The sequence below is a fragment of the Gymnogyps californianus genome, chromosome 3 (genome assembly GCF_018139145.2).
Source record: "Gymnogyps californianus isolate 813 chromosome 3, ASM1813914v2, whole genome shotgun sequence".
NCBI lineage: Eukaryota > Metazoa > Chordata > Aves > Accipitriformes > Cathartidae > Gymnogyps > Gymnogyps californianus.
Window position 1 is genome coordinate 2,066,182 of NC_059473.1, and position 23,153 is coordinate 2,089,334.

Genomic DNA, 23,153 nt, shown 5'->3' on the forward strand with positions numbered 1-23,153 from the left:
GTAGTTACCTGAGCTAACAGGGATAATTTTTAATATGAAAAATGAATATATTATAAATATAATCAGGTAAGTGAAAATGCAAGAGCGTTCCAGGATGTTTTCTCGTAGCAAATCAAATGGAGAAAACCTACCCTGATCAGCAGTTGTAGAAGCTATCAAAATCACCTTGCAAGCAAAATAGGAAATTGATTTTTCAGCCTTTTCTGGTAAATAGTATTCTTTCTGGTGTAAAACTTGAAGTCACCCTGCAACAAGATGGATGCAAACATGAAACTCCCATCTGAATTACATCTATATTTTAAAGTCTGTTTTGCGACATATGCCTGGTGGGATGTGAAACTTCAGATTTATATTTAGAGGAAACTATAGACAATTTGGTTTTAGTAAGTGACTGTTATACTTTGCGTTTGGAAGCTTGCCATTTGCTTGGTAGTTTTCTCCAGGGGAGGTATGAGCCTGTTGCTTTTGTTAACACAGAAACTGCTGAACAAAGTGAATCTGGGTCATCCAGCAAGATGTGCCGCATATAGTCCTGATGGTGAAATGGTTGCAATTGGCATGAAGAATGGAGAATTTGTTATTTTACTTGTAAACAGCCTTAAGGTTTGGGGCAAAAAGCGAGACAGGAAGTCTGCAATTCAGGATATCAGGTATGTCAGAAATTTCAGTTCAAGGTCTCTAAATACGCAGCCCTTACTCAAGAAAAAGTCCATCAAGTTCCAAGTTGATTTCCAGATTTTTTGTAGCTCCATATTTGTTGAAACCTGTGTGAAATCATGAAATGCATTTACTGGCTGACTGGTGGCTTTACGTATACCTAAAGCTTATATTTACGTGTACCTAAAGCTTGTATATCTTATATACCACACACTTTTTTTTCCCTGTGATTAATTCAGTTATGTCCACTGGAATATGGCTAGTAATTTGTACACTGTGGAGCTGTGATTATGGGAATTAATATTATAGTACATTTTAAAATTGCAATTCCTGTTGCTTTCTCTCAGAGGATTAGTGTCACTCTGCACGTTGTGCTGTGCCCTTTATGCAAGTGCAATATTAACGTCAGTTAACTACATACAATATCCTCAATCCTCCTCATCTATTAAGCACCAAGGTTTGGTTTGGATTCAATCTTGCGATTGATAGAAGGTTTTTCTTGTTTTCCAGTAAAAGAAATTTGTTCTCTTGTGTTAACATGAGAAGCAAAAGGAAATCTGGCACAGAAACAGTAAATTATATCCCCATTCCATGTTCTATTGTCTAGGATCAGCCCAGATAACAGGTTTTTGGCAGTGGGCTCACAAGAACATACCGTAGACTTTTATGATCTCACTCAAGGTACAACCCTAAACCGCATAGGCTACTGCAAAGACATTGCAAGTTTTGTCATACAGATGGATTTTTCTGCCGACAGCAGGTACATTCAGGTATGTCTCAGGTAGACCCATGTTTGTTTGTATTTATTGTGACTCACCCATTATCAGACGTAATAACAAGATGGAGGTAAGAAAGGGTGAGGGAGGCTTTCCAAAGTTGTTCTGAACTTCAAGATGCCCCTAAATCTTCTTAGGTAGGCCAGATAACTCAGATTGCCTTCAGGATGTTCACAGAGCTCTATTTAAAGTCCTCTCGTTCTTTCTAAATATTCAGGTCTTCCCCCTGGGTTCTGCATCTCCGACTGTCGCAACATAGCTCAGTTCCCTTACAAGATTAGTAGTGTGCTAAAGGCCAAGTATTCTCTCACTTCAAGGGAACGGGTACAACACTGAGAGAGAAATTGTGGATTATAACAATATAGAAACAGTTCTCCTCCTCCCTTTCCCTAGGCTGGGATGCATATGACAGCTGAATTAATATGTGAGGTTTCCTTCTGAAATTTTTCTGACTTAGTAAAATTGGGTTGAGATAAACCAGAGAGTATATAACTGAAAGGAAATCTATCAGCTATGCAGTATGCATATGAACACCTCGGTCAATTATCATCCTGTAACATTGTTATTACTTCATATTGCATATAATGAATTCTAGCTAATTAGGAAAAAAGAGAAATTTTATCCTAGACGTTTATTTCCTGATAAAACCTGTTGAGACTATTATTGCTGGAAATCTTATAAATAAAGAAAATGATGTATTTATGGCAAACTTACTAGCTTTTTCCTTTCCTACTTTCAGGTATCAACAGGTGCCTATAAGCGTCAAGTTCACGAGGTACCACTAGGAAAGCAAATAACAGATCCTGCATTAATAGAGAAGATCACGTGGGCCACCTGGACAAGGTAAAAAGCTAAAGAACAAAGTTCTGCCTGATGGGGCACAGGTGTAATACGGAACTAAGATCAGATCACAAGATCAGATTGTGTAAACCAAATGCTTGAAATGTCCCCGGGGCTTGGCAAACCTGTGAGAGAAAGCATGCACACTCCCCTTCCCCAAAGCTCTATCTTACACACTTATTTTTTTACACACACTTGTAGCTTGTTGGTGTCTGTAGTAATTATTACTGTAGTAATACCGAGGGCTGTCATATATCCACAGTGGCTTGTTGCCGTTCGTCCCAGGCTTCCCAACGGTGAGGTGCGCGGCCCCTCACGTGGCTCTGTACCACTTAAAGCTTCGCTTTTATTGGCACGTTGGCATAGGCGCTATCTTATCCCACATCAGCAAACACAAGCAGCATAGGAGGCATGGGAACATGAGCTGATTGTATTAAGGAAGGAGTTGTGGGTATCATTAAAATATATTTACTGACATGGATTTATATAGAACCCTCCCAACAGGATTACAAAACCATGGCTGTGCTCTTAGTGTAGAAAGTGGAACAGGCCAAAAGCACATCTGACAGTAAACAGTGGGTGATAATACAGGCAGGTTTTCAGGAGAAGGTAAGTGAGAATCCTCCTCCTCTTACTGCTCTGCTATCAAGCATGCATAAAAATTTGCCCCAAATTACTCATTTCTAAGGACTCTTGACAGATTGTGGGAGTGGGGCAGACGCATCTGATAGTTAATAAGTGGGTGAATAGGAATGATTATAAGGAACTTAAACTAAGGGAAGAACAACTATTTTAAGAAATACTCTACATCCAAACAAGCATCCCTCGTTCAAGGGCTGGTGGCTAAGAGAAGAGAACATCGCTGTCAAAAATCACTGTGGGAGGGTACATACACGTCCATAAGGAAAGGAGGATACCATAGCTGCACAAGCTGCTTGTATAAAATGATGCGAGTGGTTTCACAGGAGATAAAGCCCAGGATTTATGGATAGAGATAGTTTAAGAGTCACACAAAACAAGGTATGTTCCTGTGCTGCTCTCTATTATAAGATCGCATTCAGTGCAACGATTTAGAGGGAAAAGACTTGTTTTTAAAGGTGGCAGGTTTTTATTACCAGGCTGTGTTGCCTCACCATGCTCTGGAAGAGAGTAGCAGCAAGTAAGTCTTATCGTCTAATGCTCTTTTTTTAACTTGGTTTTGGAACAGCATTCTTGGAGACGAAGTCATTGGAATTTGGCCGCGAAATGCAGATAAAGCAGATGTCAATTGTGCATGTGTGACCCATGCCGGCCTAAATATAGTCACAGGAGATGACTTTGGTCTGGTGAAACTGTTTGATTTCCCATGCACAGAAAAATTTGTAAGTGGCTATTTTATTTTAATCTAAACAGCTTGCTTTTCCCATGTTCAAACTCCTTAGCATACGATTTTAAGGCGTCCAAACTGCGCGGTCCAACAGGTCATCGCCAGGCAGCTCCCAGCCAGTGCTGGCTGCAGGAGCGTGGGAGTTAGTTGTGCGGCAGAACGGCCGTCCCGGGGAGAGCAGCTCGCAGGTGACAAGGTAGCCGCCGTCCAGCGACCAGGGAGGACGCAGCGCACGGCATCAGGCGCTGAGCTGGGATGACTGTGGGCTGGAAGACGCCAGTACTGCTGGGGATGCGATTTTGTCTACACTCACGAGGCAACTTTGTCACTCTGTAATGCCACGCTACTGTACGAATTCCTGAACTTCTGTTCTTTTTCCAATAGGCCAAACACAAGCGGTATTTTGGGCACTCTGCGCACGTCACCAACATACGCTTTTCTCATGACGACAAGTACGTTGTAAGTACAGGAGGAGATGACTGCAGGTAACTGCTTATTTATTTTTAAGATGATCAAAAATAGTGTGTGTACCCTTCTATGCCAAACCCCCAGCAATGCATTTGACACCTTTCTCGGCCCACTCTGCATTCATTGAAGCCTGCCGATGTGTGATAGTTTTAGCTTGTTTTTCTTACTCTGGAATTGCTGTATTTTATGGTCACTTGCACCAGATTTGCTCCTGCCACCTTGGCGCCATTCGCAAGGTCATCTCTACTGGGTAAAACATCTTGCGTTTGGGCTTCCATGTTCACCAGGCATCTGCTTATAGCTCCTTGGCTTGCCTTCCTCCCTCTGCGAGGGCAGACGAGGCAGACCATACCTGTTGCGGGTGGGCCAGCACCAACCTCTGAGACTTTGGGCGCCACGAGGTAGCTGAAGGAGCCCCGGCTGCTGGCACAGGAACCACTTGGTGTGTCTGAAGAACATTTAGATCAAAAGACAGCTGGTGGGGGTGTCAGTCACACAAAAATAACTGAACAGCTCCTGCCCAGCAAAGGCTAGGACAGGAATTCCAGCTGAACAGAAGGATAGACAGATTTAGAAAGACATTTCAAATAACAGGAGGCTTCTCAAAAGGTGCCTTAAATTTGTGTTGAGGTGTTTTGGTTTGGGTTTTTTTCCCCCTTAAAAAAAAAAAAAAAAGACAGCCTGTGTGTGCATGCATGCATGCGTGTGCGCGCGCACACACACACACACACACACACGTATGGGTGATTCCTGCCGGATCCCCCTCCACCCCCACTCCCCAAGTCTATTTGAGCTTCCAGGACTGCTCAGACAGGACACTACTGTCAAGCAGAACAAGGAACAGAAAGGTGAGGAATAAAAACTAAACACGATTAAACTGTAAGAGACTTTTTAAACAGCAAAACGTAGAACTAGAAAAACTGAAAAGCAACAAGGTGGGAAATGAAATTCTCACAGGAGCGAGGATCAGGAAGCCACATTCAAGAACCAGGTATTTTTAACTGCTTACTCGGCAGGAAAAATACAGGCCAGAGACTGCAGGATTGAGTCATTTTTGCCAGCGAATGAGACTGCGCATCTTTTCCAGAAGCAGAAAACTAAATGCTGATGTATGTTTCATGACACTAGGCTCCCCTCAGTAAGCCTGCAGTGCCTGCAGCGTAGATACTGCTGTTACGTTCAGTTTGTTCAACGCCCTGCAGTTAATTTAACTCTCCTCTCGCTGCACGAGAAGAGCTGTTCCTCAAATTTAGCGTTCACAATCTTCCGTGCAATCATGCTGGAAATAAAGGGACCCCTCCCACCCCCCCAAATAGATGTTTTCATTTTCCACTGTAGGGGGAAAAAGCAAGCAGGGGGGAAGGAAGTGTTTTTCTTTGAAAAAGGGGTTGCACAGTAGGAAAGCAGGCAGCTGCGTCGGATGAAAAAGCGGCTGCATAGGAACAAAGGCTGCATTTACCTCAATTCTCACCCTGCAGGCTAGAAGTTACATAAACTCAGAAAAGCTTATCAGCTGCCTTAATTTTGACAATATACTTATGAGGAGGATTTCTTGATTCAAAGTGTAACTATACAGAGTAAAATAATAGTGTTTCCAGCCTCCAGGCCTTCACTGGAATGAACACACACGCACTCGTCAGTTACAATGCTTTAACTCTCTCCTGAGAAAAGGAAGTGCATTCGAGTGCCAGTAGTTGTTGAGTAACTCCAGGGCTTAAAGTTGCTTTACCTGGCATCTTGCTGGTAAATGTGTGTTTACAGCCATGTATGTATTTAATGCAGCTTGTCTCTCTTGGTATGATATGCTGAAGGTTGTCAGCAAGTTACTCGGAAAAATAACTATGCTCTCCATTAATTTCATTGTAGTGTATTTGTATGGCGATGTCTTTAAAGGAGACTCTCTTCCTGCTGCTACTGCCACCACCAAGTGACTGCTCTGGACTGGACAGCCATGAATGCCTCTACCCCTTCGGCTGCTGTAATTTCCATACGATGCTGCGTGGACTACACATTTTCAGATTACTCATATGCATTTACTGAACGTGAATGTGATCTTGCATTTGAAAGACCAATATCCTTGAGAAGGAAGCTGAAGTTTGAAAGGGAATCCTTTTGTAACCTGGGTAGGCCAAAGTGATGAACAGTTCGCTCACAAAGCTGCTTTTGCCTAATACTGTGTTATTCGAACCATGTCTGAAAAGGGAGCACGCTGAGAAAATGCTGGGCCCTTTAATTTGCATAATTTCAAAATTTATGGCTTGAACATTTGTTCAAGGACGTTGGTGTTTTTACAACACCTGTTTAAAACTCAAATTTGGTGCACTGAGTAAAACTGCAAGCTTTTAATGAGCACGCTGAGGTTCACACTTCAGCTTTCAGTAATCGAAGGAGCAAAGTATCATTTTTTTAAGTCCATTTTATTTTTAAATATATATATATATTTGGCAAAATTTTCTATCCATGAAGTGCCTTTGAATAATTTTCTAGTAGTATGGGCTACAGTCTTGCCTCCCACCAACTGCTTTCAACATACGGTGCTATAACTTTCACACAGAGGAGGGCTAACCATTAACACCTTTTCCAGCTGTGTACTTACATTATCCCCGTTTTCTGCTTTGGTTTTTAATACCTTCACAAGTGAATCCCAAAATGTTTCCGACAGCAAGAAGCGATGCGCTGTTATAAGGACAAATTCCTGATGGCATTACACCTCTTGATAAGCTGTTCACAATTGGTTCGTGATGGTAGCTCGACTGCAGCCAGAATTTGAAGCTTAACTCAACTCGAACGGTGAGTAGAGGGGGGGAGAGAGTATGGAGAGACTTGGTTAAAGAAATTTTAACACAAATATTGAGGAAGTTGTTCCCCAAGTGTTCCTGCACTCTCCCTGTTTATGGGAAAATGTGCTTTACAGCTAACTACTTCCACAGGCAGTGGCCATCTAGTTAGTTAGTGTCTTTAAGAAGTGGTTTGAAGGCCTCCAAGAATCACTATTTCCCGTTCTTCCCATTCTGGAGGGGCTGCCTGAAGGCATCCGAAGGACCGCCTGGTTGGTACATCGCTAGCGGGGACTGCGCGTACCCTCCAGCAGGCAGCTACTCCCATGCTGCTTACAAGTAGAACATAAATCACTCCCATACCAGAAAATTTACCTATCCTCGAGAAAAGCATAATCTTTGCTAAATTTGGACTCCTCTCCCCATCATTGCTTCTCTTGCACCCCATGCAGCCCCCTCGTCTGTGACCGGGCTGTGGGATCGTGGGGCAGGAGGGCAGCAGGCAGCTGAGATGAAGGGAGAGTTGCCTCCACGTGGAAGTGGAGACCACGAGCGGATGTTCACAAAAGGCAAGTAAAGCCGTTCAACGCTTGTTAACGAACATTTTGTCAAAACCAAAAACTACAGGGACAGTGGAATTGGAGAAAGAAAAGTTAAGTTCACCTTTTCCAATGAAACTGTTTACAAATCAACAGAAAATGTGGGCAATGTCAACACAAAAGGTTTTTGAGATTTCTGGCATGGAACAACATCCGTATTTTGAAATTACCTTTCTTTTAAAAAGACTGTTTGTTACTCAAAAGAAATACAGGCCAAAATAAAACATTTAGACTTACATTTAGTCTTTGAAAAGAAATGTTAAAACAGTGCTTTAGTCCCAGTTCAGGAAAACGTAATTTTGAACTGTGGGAACTTCCTGCCAATCCACTTCTGATGCCCACGGCATAAAAAGGTAGCTGTTGGATGCAACGAATATCCAGTTAAAGGAGTGGATCAATGTACATTTAACACACAAAAGTGCTTCAGCAACCTCAAAGAATCACCTTTTTTTAAAATTGAATTTATTAATGCCTTATATTACTATACAGAAGATCAGTTTGTCAGATACACAATAAGAGTCCCTATGCAGTCTTTTTTTTTTTAAAGAAACCTTCTTGATCAAATAATGTAATCATGTTAGGTGGTGATGTCAGTGAGCACCTTCTTTGCCTATGTTTGTTGTAATAATGTTTGCCTTCCTTTCACATTGATTGTATCCCAGATAAATCCAGTTGTGTGGCAGAATGAATTAATCAATGGTGATGTGAAAAATATCTTAAAGCAATAGTGTCTGTCAGGAAAACACTTAAAATTTATATGTTTATATGGTTTGGCTTTATGTATAAAATGTTCAGAAGTAATGATGTATTATACTGTAAACTAAAATATTAGTGCATGAATTTATTTTTCAATGGTCAAGATGCCATTAATTTAAAAATCTATGTCTCAAATAAATTTGGATACAAGTTTGCCATGTCCAGCTCTTAAATCAGATTCAACAAGTCGATCTGAAAAGATTACTGGGACTTGCTTTACAATTTCCTTCAAACGACTAGAATATGGCATCATACGTTACTCTCTCCAAGATAAAAGAAACCAAGGATCTTCACTTCATTTAGCAGAATCTAAAATTTCATCTTTCACAATTTTCAATAACCAACTCACAACACTTCAGTGGCGTCTGACGCCGTCATCCCCCCGTGTCACTGAGCTCTCAGCGCAGCGGTAACAACGGGGGCCTTCAGTAGTCAGCGTGGAGGCCTCCTCGCTGCAGGCAAGGATCTGCGCTACAAGAACTACGCGCCGAACTGAGCATCACCACGACACAGCTATTTGGGACATCAAATCTGTAACTGGAACTGAACAAACTGCTTCGCACTGCACATACGGAAAGAAAAGGTATCATGAAAAATCCATCTACTCACATTGCTATACGTCTGACAAACTATTTCCACCACCATGTACAATGGATATTTAATCACGATGAACTTAAACAAAATAAACACAAATATATTAAACTTGCCTCAAGAAAGCAAAATACCGATATTATTTTATGTCTATAAGCTTTATTGATACTTGGGGTTTTTGTTTTTGTTTTTTTTTTCTTTTTCTTTTTTTTTTTTTTACATTTCACAATGCATTCCACAGACTTAGTTCAATACAGCTTAAACTGCAAGTGTATAAATTTTCATTTATCATTTCTTGCATAACAAGGTTTTAAGTTTCCAAACACCATTTGCAGCATTAGATATTCAGTCCACAGATAATCAGAGTTTGAGAGACTGTAGAATTATTTGCTCAAAATCAACTACTGTACGTTGGTGCAACAAAGTGTATGCTGTAATTTTCTTTTAATATATGTGGAGGTTCCTTTGTTCATTTCTCCTTTGTTTTTTTAAACAGACACTAGTGTTTACAGAGACATTTTAGTTTTTCAAGCTTGTGTGCTATGGAGCTAGTCCAGAAATCAGTCAATTCTCTGAAGTATGAAGCACTGTGGAGCAGCTGAAAGATCTAAGCTTTGTGAAATACATATATATATATAGGCAATTGATAAAACAATAAAATCACAATACAGCTATACTCATACCAAAAAGGCAAGATTTTTCAAAACTTGCTGAAATGGTATATTCTTCTAAAACATCTCATTTTAGAAAATCTGCATCAATCTACACAGACCATACACAGTGCACAAACTGGGAAGTGTTATCCTCCGCTCCACCTGCACTACCTCTTCTGGAACGCAGCAGGGACTACCTCTCATGAAGCAAAATGTACAGCTTTCTCAAATCTTTTCTATTAGCCAGTGCTGCACACAGGATAAAGAAAGATGATTAGTTTTAGATCCATACATAGCAGCTTACAATAGTTAAGATGATGAAACACATGGCAGTCAAAACAGTTATTTTTCCTCAAACACTGCGTTGCTAAAAAATAAAGATCTGTGAAATTGCACTGCAATGTCAAGGGTTTTGCTATTCCCTGACCCTCCCCATGTAAATCCAAATGAGTATTTTTTCCCCCTTAAAAGATGAACTTCCTATCGATAAGTTGCTTCAGGCTTTTTACTCCGTTTTGCGCTTCAACCCAGGGATCTTGGCTTGGATCCTACAAGAGGAACAGGAGAGGAAAGAGAACAGCATTTGAGTAACAAACAAACAAAAAGCAGGTGTAAACACAGTCTTAAAAGCAGCAACACAGCAACACAAAACTACTACACTCAGAAACCGACACAACTGCTGAATTCCTCTTCATTCACCCCTTGATTGCAAGTGCTGAGGGCCTCAGGTTTCACTAATGGTTTCAAATACACAGATTTCTATTAGAAATAATAGAGGATTAACTTACTTCTTAACAACAGCATCAGCAAGAAAGGAGCTGATTTCATAACCATTCCAAATTTAAACAAAAGACTTTTTCCTCCCAGGACTAGTGCATGTAATGCAATTGTTGTTATATACAGGAGCACCACAGATACCAAGAACTGTAAATGTTATTTATAAAGTGAAAGTAAAAAAAAAAAACGTCCAACTTACTTAGCCATCGCATCTTTGACATTCTTGTTCACGAGTCCCAAATAGTGGTCAATTTGGGCCTGAAATCAAAGATGACAGATGTTACAGACCAGCTCTTGCAGTTACTTTGCTGTCCGGAAGGCAGGGTCACACCGCACCAAGACATGCTGTACACGAAAAGACCGCTGACAGAAGGAAGGGGCTCAACTGCATTTACTTCCCAGTTTGATGCCAGAGCTCCCGCGGCTTCAGCCACAGCACATGCTAGTGTTTGCCTCCAGGAACTCACACAACAGCAGGGAGTAGCGGGTAAGTAAGTACCCAAATAAATCCATCCCTGGCTTCTGCATGTGCCATCAAACTGGTCACTAGCGTTTCCCCCTGCCTCTTCTCAAGGCCGCCCAACCAGGGCCCTCGGCGAGGGGCAGCCAGCTCCTCTGTCTCCTCTGGGCACCATGGAGAAGGAAAGCTGCTTAGGTGGGCTGGACCTGTTAAACAGCTTACGCCTTCGGAGAGCAGCCTTCAGCTCGTCAAGAGGATTGAGGAGCCCGGGTTAAGCCACACAAATTGTCCATCATCTTTCCTCGGGGCTACAGGGTTTCCTTTCACTGCAGAGTACTTTGTTCTTTCCTAAGAGCTCGGAGAGGAGCCCAAGAGGCTCTGCCATCTGCTCCGTGCCTTTCTTCCTCCCTTCCTAAGTCCCAGGCTGGCCTCCATGAGCAGCATTGTTTTTGAAAGAGGAGAAGGAACTGCTAAGCCAGAGCTGGCTTCCCCCCTCCTGTGCTATGACCTGCTGAAGACAATCCCTGCTCAAGCTCGGCTATAATTTAAATCATACACTTTTTACTTTGGCTCCTTCTTACCTCTTTCTTTTACATTAGTCTCTCCACAGGAGAGGCACTGGACTGTGCCGAGCGTCTCCCACCTCCTGTTTTTGCCAGGGCTACAAATTCGACAGGGCTTCAGGACACGAATCCTGAATATCAGCTCCAAAAGAGGGTTCTTCAGAAATTGTTTTAAAAGTACTTACATCAGGATTAACGCACCGTGCCTACTGCTGCTTTAGTCCTGACCAAATCTGGATCAGAGGAGAGAAGGCCTCCAGGTCAATCGGGCCTTTTTCGTAACTGTTTGCTGGGGAAGCCTTCTTAGACTTCCACCAAAGAGGAGGAGGGGAAAGCACACGCAGTCTGGACTTCAAAGTGAACTTGATTCTCTTGGCCCTGGCACTGACTCCTGGTTAAAGGCCTATCTTTTAAAGGCTTTAAAGATTTTAGAAGATTGAAATTAATTTTGGTTTTATTTGCTTGTGGTTTTGCTTCAGCAGAGCTAATTTTATGAAGCATTTAATGAATCATATTAAACACTCACCTGATGTCTCTCATAAATAACAGGAACACTGAAGAGTGAAATCAAAGCTGGAAAAGAGCACATCAAAGGCATAAATATTGGCAAAAGGGATGGTGTCCAGGTAAAACAAAGACTAGTTTCCGCATCTTGGCATTTCTTGCAAAAAGGTACAAGAAAAAGAAATAACTAAGCCACATACAAAAACTGTTGGCCGGTAATTTCAATAATCGCTATTAAGGAGAAGCTGGGCTGTTCTCCAGGTCTCATTAACAGTACAGTAAGTCTGGTCACAGTTCACTTCTTCACTGTGAGTTATGCAAATTCTTCAAAAAGGACGCTTAGGCTTCTGCCAACGGCAGTCGGTTTCTGACACCTGAAGGCAGCCTGCTCTGGGATACAAGAAATAAAACTACCTGCAGTGGGACATGGCCAGAGCCCATTTTGTACCTCCTCCAAAGTCACAATACAGCAATGATATTCAAGTAAGGCTAGGCCTGACAGGGACAAGCACAACAGAACGTGCTTTTAAATGACACAATGTCTGGAAAATGAGCAATCTCAAGGAATTCAACAACGCAATTCAAAATGATCTGTTCTGCAGTGTTATCAACGTCCTAGAAAAAAGACACAAAACTAACATCTTGCTACACTCTCAAAAACAGAGGAATAGCCTCACAGTATCAAGCAGACTTTGGTGCTTTTCCAGGGTTATTTTGTATGCCAGGTATTTAACACAATTTAAAACACTTACCCAGAATCAGTAATGTCAGACCATTAAACAAGGCACCAACATAAGTGAATACCCACATCAACACTGCAAACTAAAAAGGAAAAAAACAGCATGTCAGCCCACAGTCTGTCTTACCAGAACATACAAGTTAGAGCAGTGAGAGAACTTCTCTAAACACACATATGAAACTAAAATGCCCCAAAAACTCCACCTCACCCTTCTACGTCTCACGTAATTAGAGATGAGTGACAAGATGGCTGAAGGGTTCAGTAATAGGATATGTGGCCTCTTGCATCTAGGTCATCGGGCTGAATTCAGCCCAAGTCAGCAGTGACCAAAAGCTGTTAGTACTCGGTGGCTGCTCAATGCCCTCTGCGTTTATACAGCACTTCCAATTCCGCGTTTAATAACGATGAGCAAACACAGTTCCTACCTCCCACCCTTCAAAGAGATGGAACAAGACAGGCAAGTGAGAGGTTAAAGGGCTGGCGCATCACACGGCACTCGGTGACAGAGCCAGAAAGAAAGCAGGTCATTTGTTTGTGTGGTAGCCCAGCACCCAACATACGAGCGCATCCGCTCTGGGGCTGCAGCGCGAACAGCGGCACCAAACTATCACAACCACGCTTCGGCTCAGCAAAGGGCTCAATGAACCATCGACTAGACTAGGCAGAGGTTTCTGTCACACCGGGGGAAAAAAACCTGTCTGAAAGGTAACATGGCAAGGTTGCCTTAATTGACCTTTTTTTCCTTAAAAAAAACATAGGAGCTTTGGATACTAAAAAATTCCGGAAAGAGAGAAGTCAACAGTGCCATAAAATGGAAGCTAGCTCTTAAGTGGAGACAAATTCAGAAGCAAAGATGTCCCTTCTGTTAACAGACACCTAAACCCTCACACTGCCATCATTTCTGGCTTTGTATCCCAGCCCCTAACTCGTACCCAGACACTGTTCCTCCCCCACCACCGCCCTGCCGACTGCACTTGTACAGCTCCTCTGTCGTGTACAGGCTCTGCTCCGCTTCACTAGCTTTACACCAAGATCTGCAGAAGTTCAAGCCCCTCAGCCTTCTGCCAGGTGGAGAGTGTCCCAAGCACACCTCTGACCTATACCGGGGTGGGAGGGGGCCGAAGGCTGCCAGCTCTATTTCTGTGTAGGATTCCTCCCCAAGGAAAATCAGCCGGTTTCTTCTAGTGTTGCACAGCCCGTAAGGAACTGAGCAGAAGCCAGGGTCTGCATGTCAGACATAGCGGATTTACCAGTGCTTACTTCTTGCTAAGCACTGAATTACGCTTTGCATTGCGCAGAGCATGCAGACGAGACCCCCAGCCCTTTCACCAACTAAGCACGTCTGGTTATTTTCTGTGCAAGACACCGCAAAACACCGAACAGCCGGACAGACTCGGTGGAGAGGCTGCTGCTGGCATCACAGAGAGAAGATCTGGGCACAGTTAACAACCGAAGATGAAGCACTCTGCTAAGCAGGAGGTACACGCAAGGAAAAGATGGGTACAAAGCACTGGAAAGAAAAAAACGCATGTCGAAGGAGTGTGGGTGTGGGCAAGGACCTAGCCCGCAGCCAAGTTACTCAGAAGTTAGTATCCAAACATCCATTTTTAGCTTATCGTAAGATGCAAAATAGCCAAACCAAACAAAATCAACAGCCAACAATAAGATAAGGGCATGACAATCAAGACAAGTTTAATTGCATGGACCCCTGTAATGAAATGAAGTTTACTTCAAGAGCTTCATTCAAAGCTGATCCTATTCAAAATTCAGTAGGATTAATTGCAAATGATGCAGTTCTTTATCTGTCAGTTCTTTCTAGATGTGACGCAAGCAGCACTAGAGGCACGAAGTTAATCCTCAGACAAGGCTGCAATGTTACCATCAACTGCATTCCCACTGAAGGATTTTGGCAGGTTTATCAAGAAAAATAAAGCAGATTTCTCTAAACTCCCTCATGATTCATTCAAACCTTGGCCCAGTTCTGCTCTCTGCAATGCCAGGGTGAGAGCTGGCTGCAGCCTCTTTGCACAAGACATTTTAACGGAGCAAATACTTTCCTTTCAGAGCAAGTCTGTACATGCAGCACGTTCCCCTGCCCAGCGAAGGGAGGAAAGTCAGCAACTTTCACTACAGCAAAAAGCCCCCAAGTCTGTGATCATTCAGAATGATTCTCTTGCAGGCTGTGCATTCAGTAAACTAAATATGCCGGCTTCAGGCACACACAGCAAAGCATCTTGACAGCTATCCAAGATCTCCTCTGCATGAGCACAACTGCTGAAGCTAAGCACCACCCCGGTCAGGTGAACATGTAGTAATTTTGCTGAAGACTATGACCACGTCAGAGAATGTGAGTTTATCTAAGCAGAGGGGAAACAAGATATGAATCAATCCCAAAGTCCAACAATTATCAGAACTATCCAATCCTATTTAGTGAGCATTGAATTTATGGCCCAAGAAAGATCAAAATCCAGGAGTTAACATTTGACTGACACAGGCTTCACTGCTCCAAAAGTCTGTCCAGAGCAGCATCGGGGTCTAATGATGAACTGTGTTGCATGTGCGGTTTTTAAGCCACTTCACTTACTCATACTGGGTGGGACAGGGAACCACGGAACCCAGCGAGACCACCTCCCTCTCTCTACTGCATCAGTAAGGGACAGCTATTTTGAAAGCTGGGGCTGCCAAAGCAAATGAAGTTCAGCAAAAACCTCAGAACTCCCCTCCCACAACTCCTCCTCTGTTCACGCACTTCTGACAGTTAAAACAACATTCCCGGGATTAAGTGGAGTTGATCTCAATCCCACATTTATGTATTGGTCTCTATTTTTTTTCCCTTAGAAATGAGACAAACTCAGAGAACCTTACAAATGCAAAAAGCCTTACCTGGAACATGTCTAAACACTTCAAGCTCTAAGAAGCAAAAAAAGCAGAAGGCAACCCAGGATTGACCTACAAAGATAATATTGCTCTTCCCACACACTCGGGACAGAAGGAAAGCACAGGGCCCAAGCTCAGCCTGAACGTCACAATGATACATAAACCAGTAAAATACCCAGAATATCTGATGGACTGAATCGAGTTTTTGCCTACCCTCATTCCAATGATCAGTGACTCCCCAGTACCCAAAGCATACTGCAGTTTAATGGCAAATCCAGAAATGTCCATGTATCAGTTTCTTTACTATAAAATAGTTCAAATGCAGCAAAGAGCTCTGTTTCTCAAAACACCAGTTGAGCAATGACAAATTGAAAGCAACTGTGCCCCAGTGTCAGAACGGCTACCATTGCGCAGCTGGGGGTGAAGCACTAGATCGCTGTTTATCAGGACAAAGTGCAGTTTCTCCTGGGACTCTCTGGCAAGGGCTCCTCTGGAATTGCTCCGCAAGAGCTGTGAGGAACTTCTTGTGCTGCATAAATATTTAGAGTCCTTTTTAAGACTTCCATGACTGAAGCATTGTTTAATAAAAAAGAAAAAATCTTAACAAGACAGATTTTACAGCCAGAACTATTACTCACAATAAACTGACCCGCAGACATTTTCTACATTAAAACCCTGTAACTTTAATTATACACAAACACGCTGTTTCCTATAGTGAAGATGTTTAAACTACACGAGCCAAGATATTTTTATTTTTTTTAAACCAGGGCCATTATATTACATAAGACCCCAGCATCTTAATGTCCTCCTCAAGCACAAACTCCTCCAAATCAGTAACTTGTGCTTGTGAACTGTCCTGACATTCACTGGTTTCGTATAAGGGTTGCTCCCAACTACCATAAATTAGACTAATTAACCTACATAAAACGTTTTAAATGTCAGGAGGAGAGAGGGGAAATGAATTAGTTCAGCTGAATAAACATGTCTTTCCTATATACCATAGTATTTTAGAAGTGATTAAAGTGCCTTGAAGACATTCTGACTGGAATTAATTCTACTTCTAACATAATTCCTCTGAAAGGCCTAATTTTTAAAACAGTGTTAACTGAAACAGCAGTTGGCTGTTCACTGCTTCCTTTTCCTTTACTGCAAGGGATTGTGATCTCTAAACAAATGGTGTGGAAATTCTTGTAACTCAGATGAAGGAACATATCACAAAGGGCTTAATTATTAAAGAAATACAAGTGACCTCGTGACTACAAGTTTTTCTGTGATGTTGTTCAATCAGATCCGAACACGACTTAAGCAAAACAACTTTTCTTTGAACATAGAAACTCAATGCCCTTAAAAACCACAATAAACAAAGAGTATGTTCCTTTCCTCCCTTGCACACCAAGTTTAAGTTATCAAAATGCAGTTCTAGCCATGTAACAGTAATTCTTTTGGTCAAGGCTGTGGCCCTGAGATGCTGCAGAGACGAATTCTAAGTATTCAGTCACTTAAGCATGAAGGCGAGACACAGCTTCTTACAGACCAGACCGATGGACAGTGGTGAGAGGATTTAGCCATCAAAATGCAATCCCTGTGTGGAAACACTGGCAAGGCACAGACAGTAACGGCTTTATTTAAGCCATTTTGCCATAAAATGATTGCAGCAGTATCAACCATGTCCAGAAAATAAGAATGCACAGCCACCTCATAAAAAAAAACTTTTACTGCGCAGCCCTTTAGAAGCAGGAAGATTATTACACAAAACCCCGGGCTAATATCCCATCTCCTCTTTCCCTTCTGAGAAAATGAATCTTTATCCCAAGCAGCAGACCCCAGGTAACAACCTGACAGCCTTATCATCTTTCCTGTCTCCAGAGGGAAAGGACTCTTACTGCAGGAGACTTCCACAGCATCAGCTGCAACTTTTCCGGCACAAACTCCGTGTTTAAGCTGGAGCATAATGAGAAACTGCATCCAGAAACTCTGGGTAAGATCCTGAGATCTGCCTCCGATTTCTATTCCATAAATATAACAAAGACTTTTACAGCCTTCCTATTTTTCTCCAGGTTTCACTAGAAACCCCTTCCCCCAACCCCACAACAACTCAAAGGACTTTACAAAGCCCTAAGGGATTTACTGGAGGATAAATGCACCTTTATTCCAAGAAGATTAAGCAAACTGAAAAAGAAATGGACAACACATTGTACTCGGTAAAGGAAACAATTGTTTGAAAAACAAAGAAAGGCAATTAGCTTGAAAGGAGAGAATATAATTCTCACAGAACAAAACTGATGGGTTTCAGCCAATTCCTTTTTTTTTTTCCTTTTATTATTCTTCTTCACTGTCAGTTTTGCTCTGCCACCTTCAATAAATCCCATTAAATACTACTTGGACATATTCAAGATATCTGTTAGGCAGTACTGCACACTTTAGGCAGAGTAACTTGCAAAACCCATTCAGTAATTCACGTCACTAAAAGAAGCAGCTCTTCACACCCAAATCCAGGGACTGAAACAAGTGTCCACCTCCCTAGTAAAACAAGGGCATCGCTCAGTCCCCAGTCCAGAAAAAAAATGGACACAAGAACTCGTACTGTTTCAGGCAAGTAACTGTACACTAACCACTTGCTGTCTCTGGACAGAAACAAACTCGACAACAAACCAAACCCAGACTGCGGCAGTCTAGCCCAAAACACAGATTTGCAAGAGGGACAGGTACTTGTTAGTGACACATTCTGAATGCCATATTGGAGCAGTGTCTTGCTTTCTTACAAGATTTCTGCTGTTAAGCACCAGCAAGGAGGTGTAACAGCTGAGCTGCATGCAGCCAGAGCTTATTTCAATTTTCCATTCATTTTTATTATACTGTCAAAATAAAGTGCAGATAATGTTATCCACTCTATTACTGCACACAGCACTTTATATTCAACTCAGTGTGGCTAACAGAAAGCTATACTTCTTGAAAAACAAAAAGGCTTATTACTTCCAACAAGCAAATGAAAACTCATTATTTACTTATACAGAGCCAAAGATGCTATTGTTCCTTCACGTTTATAAGGACTAGCGGGCTTTGCTAACCTAGGTCAGCAAGAAATCTATTTACACAAGGCTGCTGTATCTACAGCTGAAGCAAACTTACCTTCAGGGAATCAACTAAGTCATCGACTAGGAAGAGACGTCTCAGCTCTTTGACTGTGCCATTAATGTGACCAAGCACAACATTGCTGTATTTCTGAATAAGCTCTTCAGACACAGCTACATCAGACTCCAAGTAAGCCCTGCAAGAAAGAAGAGCTTATGAAACTTTACTGTAAGAGTGCTACCAAACAGTATCAACATGTTATATATACACATCAACATATGTTCTTTTTATGTTATAAAGAGAAAAACCTCGCCATATGAGGAATGAAGGACAGAACAGAACTAACCAAGCTACTCTTAGAAGGTGAAAGTGAACCTTAAAAAAAAAAAAACCACAACCTCTTAGAAGAAAAGAAAAAAAAAGTTTCTTTCTTACTGCTATGTTGTGCTAGCGCATTTACTAAGTCGCACACAGTCTTACCTGGACTAGGCAAAAAAGGTGCGCTGGCTAACACAGATGTGTGAACAGACAAGGCTAGTGAGTGGCCAGAACAGTGTCCAGCACCACTGACCCATACGCTGCTTGGTCTATGAAGTCTCCTCCTACTCCTCAGCCTATGCTGTAATCCAGTACACTAACAAGGCCAACGTCTATTTAAAAAAATGAGAAACAGACAGGCTGGGGGGTGTGGGGGTGTGTCATTCTCAGGTTTTGCTACTGTATTAGGCGGCCTAATATTCTATCAGACTTGAGATTCCTTCACTTCTCAAACCAAAAAAATCCTACAAAAGCAACATATCCATTCATACCTCTGGAATGTGCTTCTGAAGCTACCATTAAGCTGTAACAAACACACTAAGGCACGGTAAAATGAGCAAGTTTTTCATCATTTGCTAAAAAAATTTCTTACCATTAGTGACAGCAGTTCTTTTAACAGAAAGACGTAAGCAAGCTCCTATCTGGTTAAGTGTTCTTTCCACTACACTGCGACTTTTATCTGTAGTTGCAGTGGCTATGGCAATTTAGACTCCTTAAATAGAGAATAATTTATATCATTTGCATGTTGGAAGGAGAAGGAGCAATGCAGCACATCTGCAACAGGGCACTCATTTTACAGCTACTACAGTTGTTAAACTTTTACTTTCGTTTCGGGGGAGACTCTGCTTTGGGGTGGTTTTGTTTGATTTTTTGAAAAATAAACAATGCCTAGTGGAGGCTCCTATGTATGTCATTTGAGGCAAAGCTAAACACAGCCTTGTGGCAAGTCCAAAACAAATTAAAATACTTTAAATGGTAACTACAGAGGGCAGCCATCTCAAGGCTACATTCTGCTATCCACACTTGGCTTGAATCTGCACACCCTTCTCAACTCATCAGCAAGATATTCAGTACCTGAATCAAAAATTAAATTGATCTCATGGATATGCTCTTCACTGGCAAATTCAAGTAAAAATATCCTTCTTGTAGTTGAAGCTATACAGATAAAACGTAAGCAACCAGGTATGTTGGACAAGGATGCCTGGAAGCTTCTTATGAGTATCAGTATTTTTAGAAATAAACTGCAGAAAGAGCACAGGTAGAACAAGTTTTGCTTGTTCTTGCTAAGAAAGAACTAGTAAACTTGGAAATGCTGTTTGGATACTGAGGAGCACTGCTGGGTAGACAGAGCAAACAGGATTTCAGCTGGGAATTATTCACCCTAATGAGGGTGAATAAGGAGGGCCATACAAGGCCTTGATGGTTAAAAAAAAACCCAAACAAAAACCAAACCCTAAGTTTACAAAAGATATGTATTTCATACTGCTGTACTGAATGTTGTTGCCAATTGTTCAGATGTACTTTTTTTTATATCAGATCTAAGCTTGAAAGCAAATACTCCTTTTTTTCCAGAGTTTTGTCCCACAGCTGTTTTAGGCACAGATTGGCTTCCACTGGGTACATGAGCCACTACACAGAGTCAGGGAGGAATGGAGGTAAACCCAAGAAAACATTTTACTTTGCCTTACTGAAGATGAGAGGAAGAGAACGAGAATAATTGGAAACACCACAAAACTAGTAAGAAAGCTGTAAATAGGAGGGCAAGCAGGAGTTTCTGAAAGGTGCAAGGGAAGTTGAGACTGAACCACTTCATTGATTAAAAAAAGGAGAGAAGCAAGTCTGAGCAGCATGGGACAGGGCTGGTATGGAAACAGGAAACATGCACTCTTAGTAATTACTCCAACACATTAATAAGATTTTATTTCTCTAAAGATGCAGCTTTGCAATAATTGGCACCACTGTACTCCATACAGGAAAGGATGCATACCACGGATACTGTATTCCCACACTGCAGGAAGTGCACACATGGTATGCCCCAAGGACTTAGCTCATCACTTAAAGCTAAGAACTCGGAGGTCCTCTTTGAGGACCTCCATTAATCCTATGATTCAACTCCTCAAGCCTTAGAATTCAGAGTCCAAGTTTCTGGATTTCTGATCTGGGCAGGCTGCAATGAACCTGGATTCTGCTGATGACAAGGCAGCCTTGCATGTGGAGAACACAGCTATGCTGCTACATACTAAACCACAAATTTTAAGAGTATTCTTTAAAAAAAAAAGTTCCAAAGAGATAAGAGTATCCCCTGCTACATTTACTCTGATTTTTCCGAAATATATTGCATTGAAAGTGCTGCATCTCCTGGGTCTTCTTCAAATTTTGTACATCATCTGCCAGGGTTCACGTTCTGAAGACCATACCATTCTAAAATGTACATATTACTCCATTACATTGAAGTATTTAGGTTTTTTTAATGTAACTTAAGATACCCTAGCATTCCCAGGAAAATCCCCTGTACCAAGTGCTCAGTTCACTTTCTTTACCGCTGTGTATGCCTACTGAGAAAAACTGAAAGAAGAGTAGTCATAGGCTGGGTAACAGATTTTTCAGTACAGAGGCTATTTACATTATTATGCAACATATTACGGCATATGTCATCTACTGCTTCTAACAGCACCAATACTGCTGTTTCCCAAAACAACACACTTTTCCTTAATTAAAAGAAAAATCTCACCTAAACGGGTGGCCTTCATCAGACTTCTGGATTGCCTGGATAACTCCCTTGTATATCCTAAAGCTGATCGTCACAGAAAGCAGGGCCAAGGCAATGTAAGCTGTCACGCTCACGATGCTGAACACTGTTAATGAAAGCAGCAGGAACAAGCTGGCACCAAACACCACTCCTGTCTTCTTAATGTCTCGCCAGTAAAGGAGGTCAACAACTAAAATTTAAAAAAGGTAAAAAATTAGAACAAGATACCTTTTGCATCCATATGAAAACAGTAAATCATGATTCACTTGACTGAGTCATCAGAGAGTCATCCAGAAGGGAACTTGCGATCTCACTGTCAAACCAGAGCTGAAATTACAACTAGAAATAGGTTATTTTAGCACTGATTCTGCATTGGACTTCAGATTATTGGGATTATTGTTATTAGGATTACCTCAAATGGAATTGCTAAAATTTAAGAACAATTCTGCCCTTAAGCAATGTCAGAATTAATCTCTTCAACTACTGTGCTGTGTCCTGCACCAGAACCACAGCAGTTTGTGCTTCATTTCATTTTATTCTTGTGCATTTTGTGGAGGTCACTCACTGAAGAGACTATTTCTGATTCCCTTTTAGGACAACTGACAAGACACTAACAGACCCCTAAACCGTTACATCTTTGCAGTTCATTTTGTTTCCTTTTGACTGAAGACACTCCCATGGGAGTTTATAATGTTGATTACGGGTGACAGACCGAGCCATCAAGAGGGAATAATCTCACTGAAATTTCAATCCAGGCTAAATCTGCTGTGGTCCGAGATGCAAAATACTTAATTTGTAAACCAGGTTTATTTTTTCCTTAAGCAACTTCCATGAGAGAACACAATATTATGCCATTTTTAGCATCACTGTTTAAACTACATCCTTGCACATGTCATAGGTAATGGCTTAACACATCCATTGCAGATTTGTTTGTTTTGAGGTGGTGTTGCATCTGGCTGATTACCTTACTGAACTCAGGAAATCTGGCAAACATCATTCTCCATTGCTGAGTACAGAACTGGGCAGGGGCATCTAGTCTAGTTTTATACTTCATGGTGAGACTCACAATAAAACTCACTCTTCATGATTTCTACTTCCACAGCAGATTAGATTTTCACAAGAACAAATTCATCTTCTGCATCAAAACTGCTTGTTAATAGCAATAATGTCTTAGATACAGAACTCAAGATAAATTATAGAAAAATCACTATAACACCACAAGTTTAGTAATCCTATCTCATCCTAAACATCACCAAAGTTAATTGTAAAATAGCATATCACAATTCAGAACAGATTCTTACTCTGAATGACTGCAAAAGAAACGTAAAAAATAAAATTTTACTACTATTTCTTACAGGATGAAAATGTGGTAATACACCAACATTAAATACTTAGTAGCCTCTGTAGGGCAAAGTCTGCATAATCGCAGGTACTTTGTAGGTACCACATGAAAACGCCACTGGGGCTATGGTGCAATTTCACAGTGTTTCAGAAGCTGAAGTCCTTTCCTAATTATTTCCGTAGGGAAACTGTACCGAGCAGCAGGCACTGGAAAGATGAGAACCCTGGCCAGAAACTTAAAGCCACCATTTTCATAATGCAAAATCTTTT

General features: G+C 41.5%; 2 protein-coding genes across 9 annotated transcripts in view; one reads left to right on the forward strand and one right to left on the reverse strand.

Moving 5' to 3' along the window:
- EML6 (EMAP like 6) overlaps window positions 1-6,159 on the forward strand; it is a 117,544-nt gene extending 111,385 nt beyond the window's left edge. The window contains exons 39-44 of one of the 2 annotated variants that reach the window (XM_050893842.1): window positions 415-650; window positions 1,265-1,427; window positions 2,173-2,276; window positions 3,481-3,634; window positions 4,024-4,124; window positions 5,974-6,159. In XM_050893842.1, the coding sequence (XP_050749799.1) occupies window positions 415-650; window positions 1,265-1,427; window positions 2,173-2,276; window positions 3,481-3,634; window positions 4,024-4,124; window positions 5,974-5,998 (783 nt within the window). In that variant the 3' untranslated portion in view covers window positions 5,999-6,159. The remainder of the gene's footprint in view (window positions 1-414; window positions 651-1,264; window positions 1,428-2,172; window positions 2,277-3,480; window positions 3,635-4,023; window positions 4,125-5,973) is intronic. The other variant, XM_050893843.1, reaches the window with a different exon arrangement.
- A 2,810-nt stretch (window positions 6,160-8,969) lies between these two features.
- Window positions 8,970-23,153, reverse strand: part of RTN4 (reticulon 4) — a 47,249-nt gene continuing 33,065 nt past the window's right edge. For all 7 annotated transcript variants that reach the window (XM_050894882.1, XM_050894884.1, XM_050894890.1 and 4 more), the window contains 6 exons: window positions 21,525-21,732; window positions 18,533-18,671; window positions 12,540-12,609; window positions 11,810-11,856; window positions 10,460-10,518; window positions 8,970-10,031 (listed from right to left, as the gene is read on the reverse strand). In XM_050894882.1, the coding sequence (XP_050750839.1) occupies window positions 9,989-10,031; window positions 10,460-10,518; window positions 11,810-11,856; window positions 12,540-12,609; window positions 18,533-18,671; window positions 21,525-21,732 (566 nt within the window). In that variant the 3' untranslated portion in view covers window positions 8,970-9,988. The remainder of the gene's footprint in view (window positions 10,032-10,459; window positions 10,519-11,809; window positions 11,857-12,539; window positions 12,610-18,532; window positions 18,672-21,524; window positions 21,733-23,153) is intronic.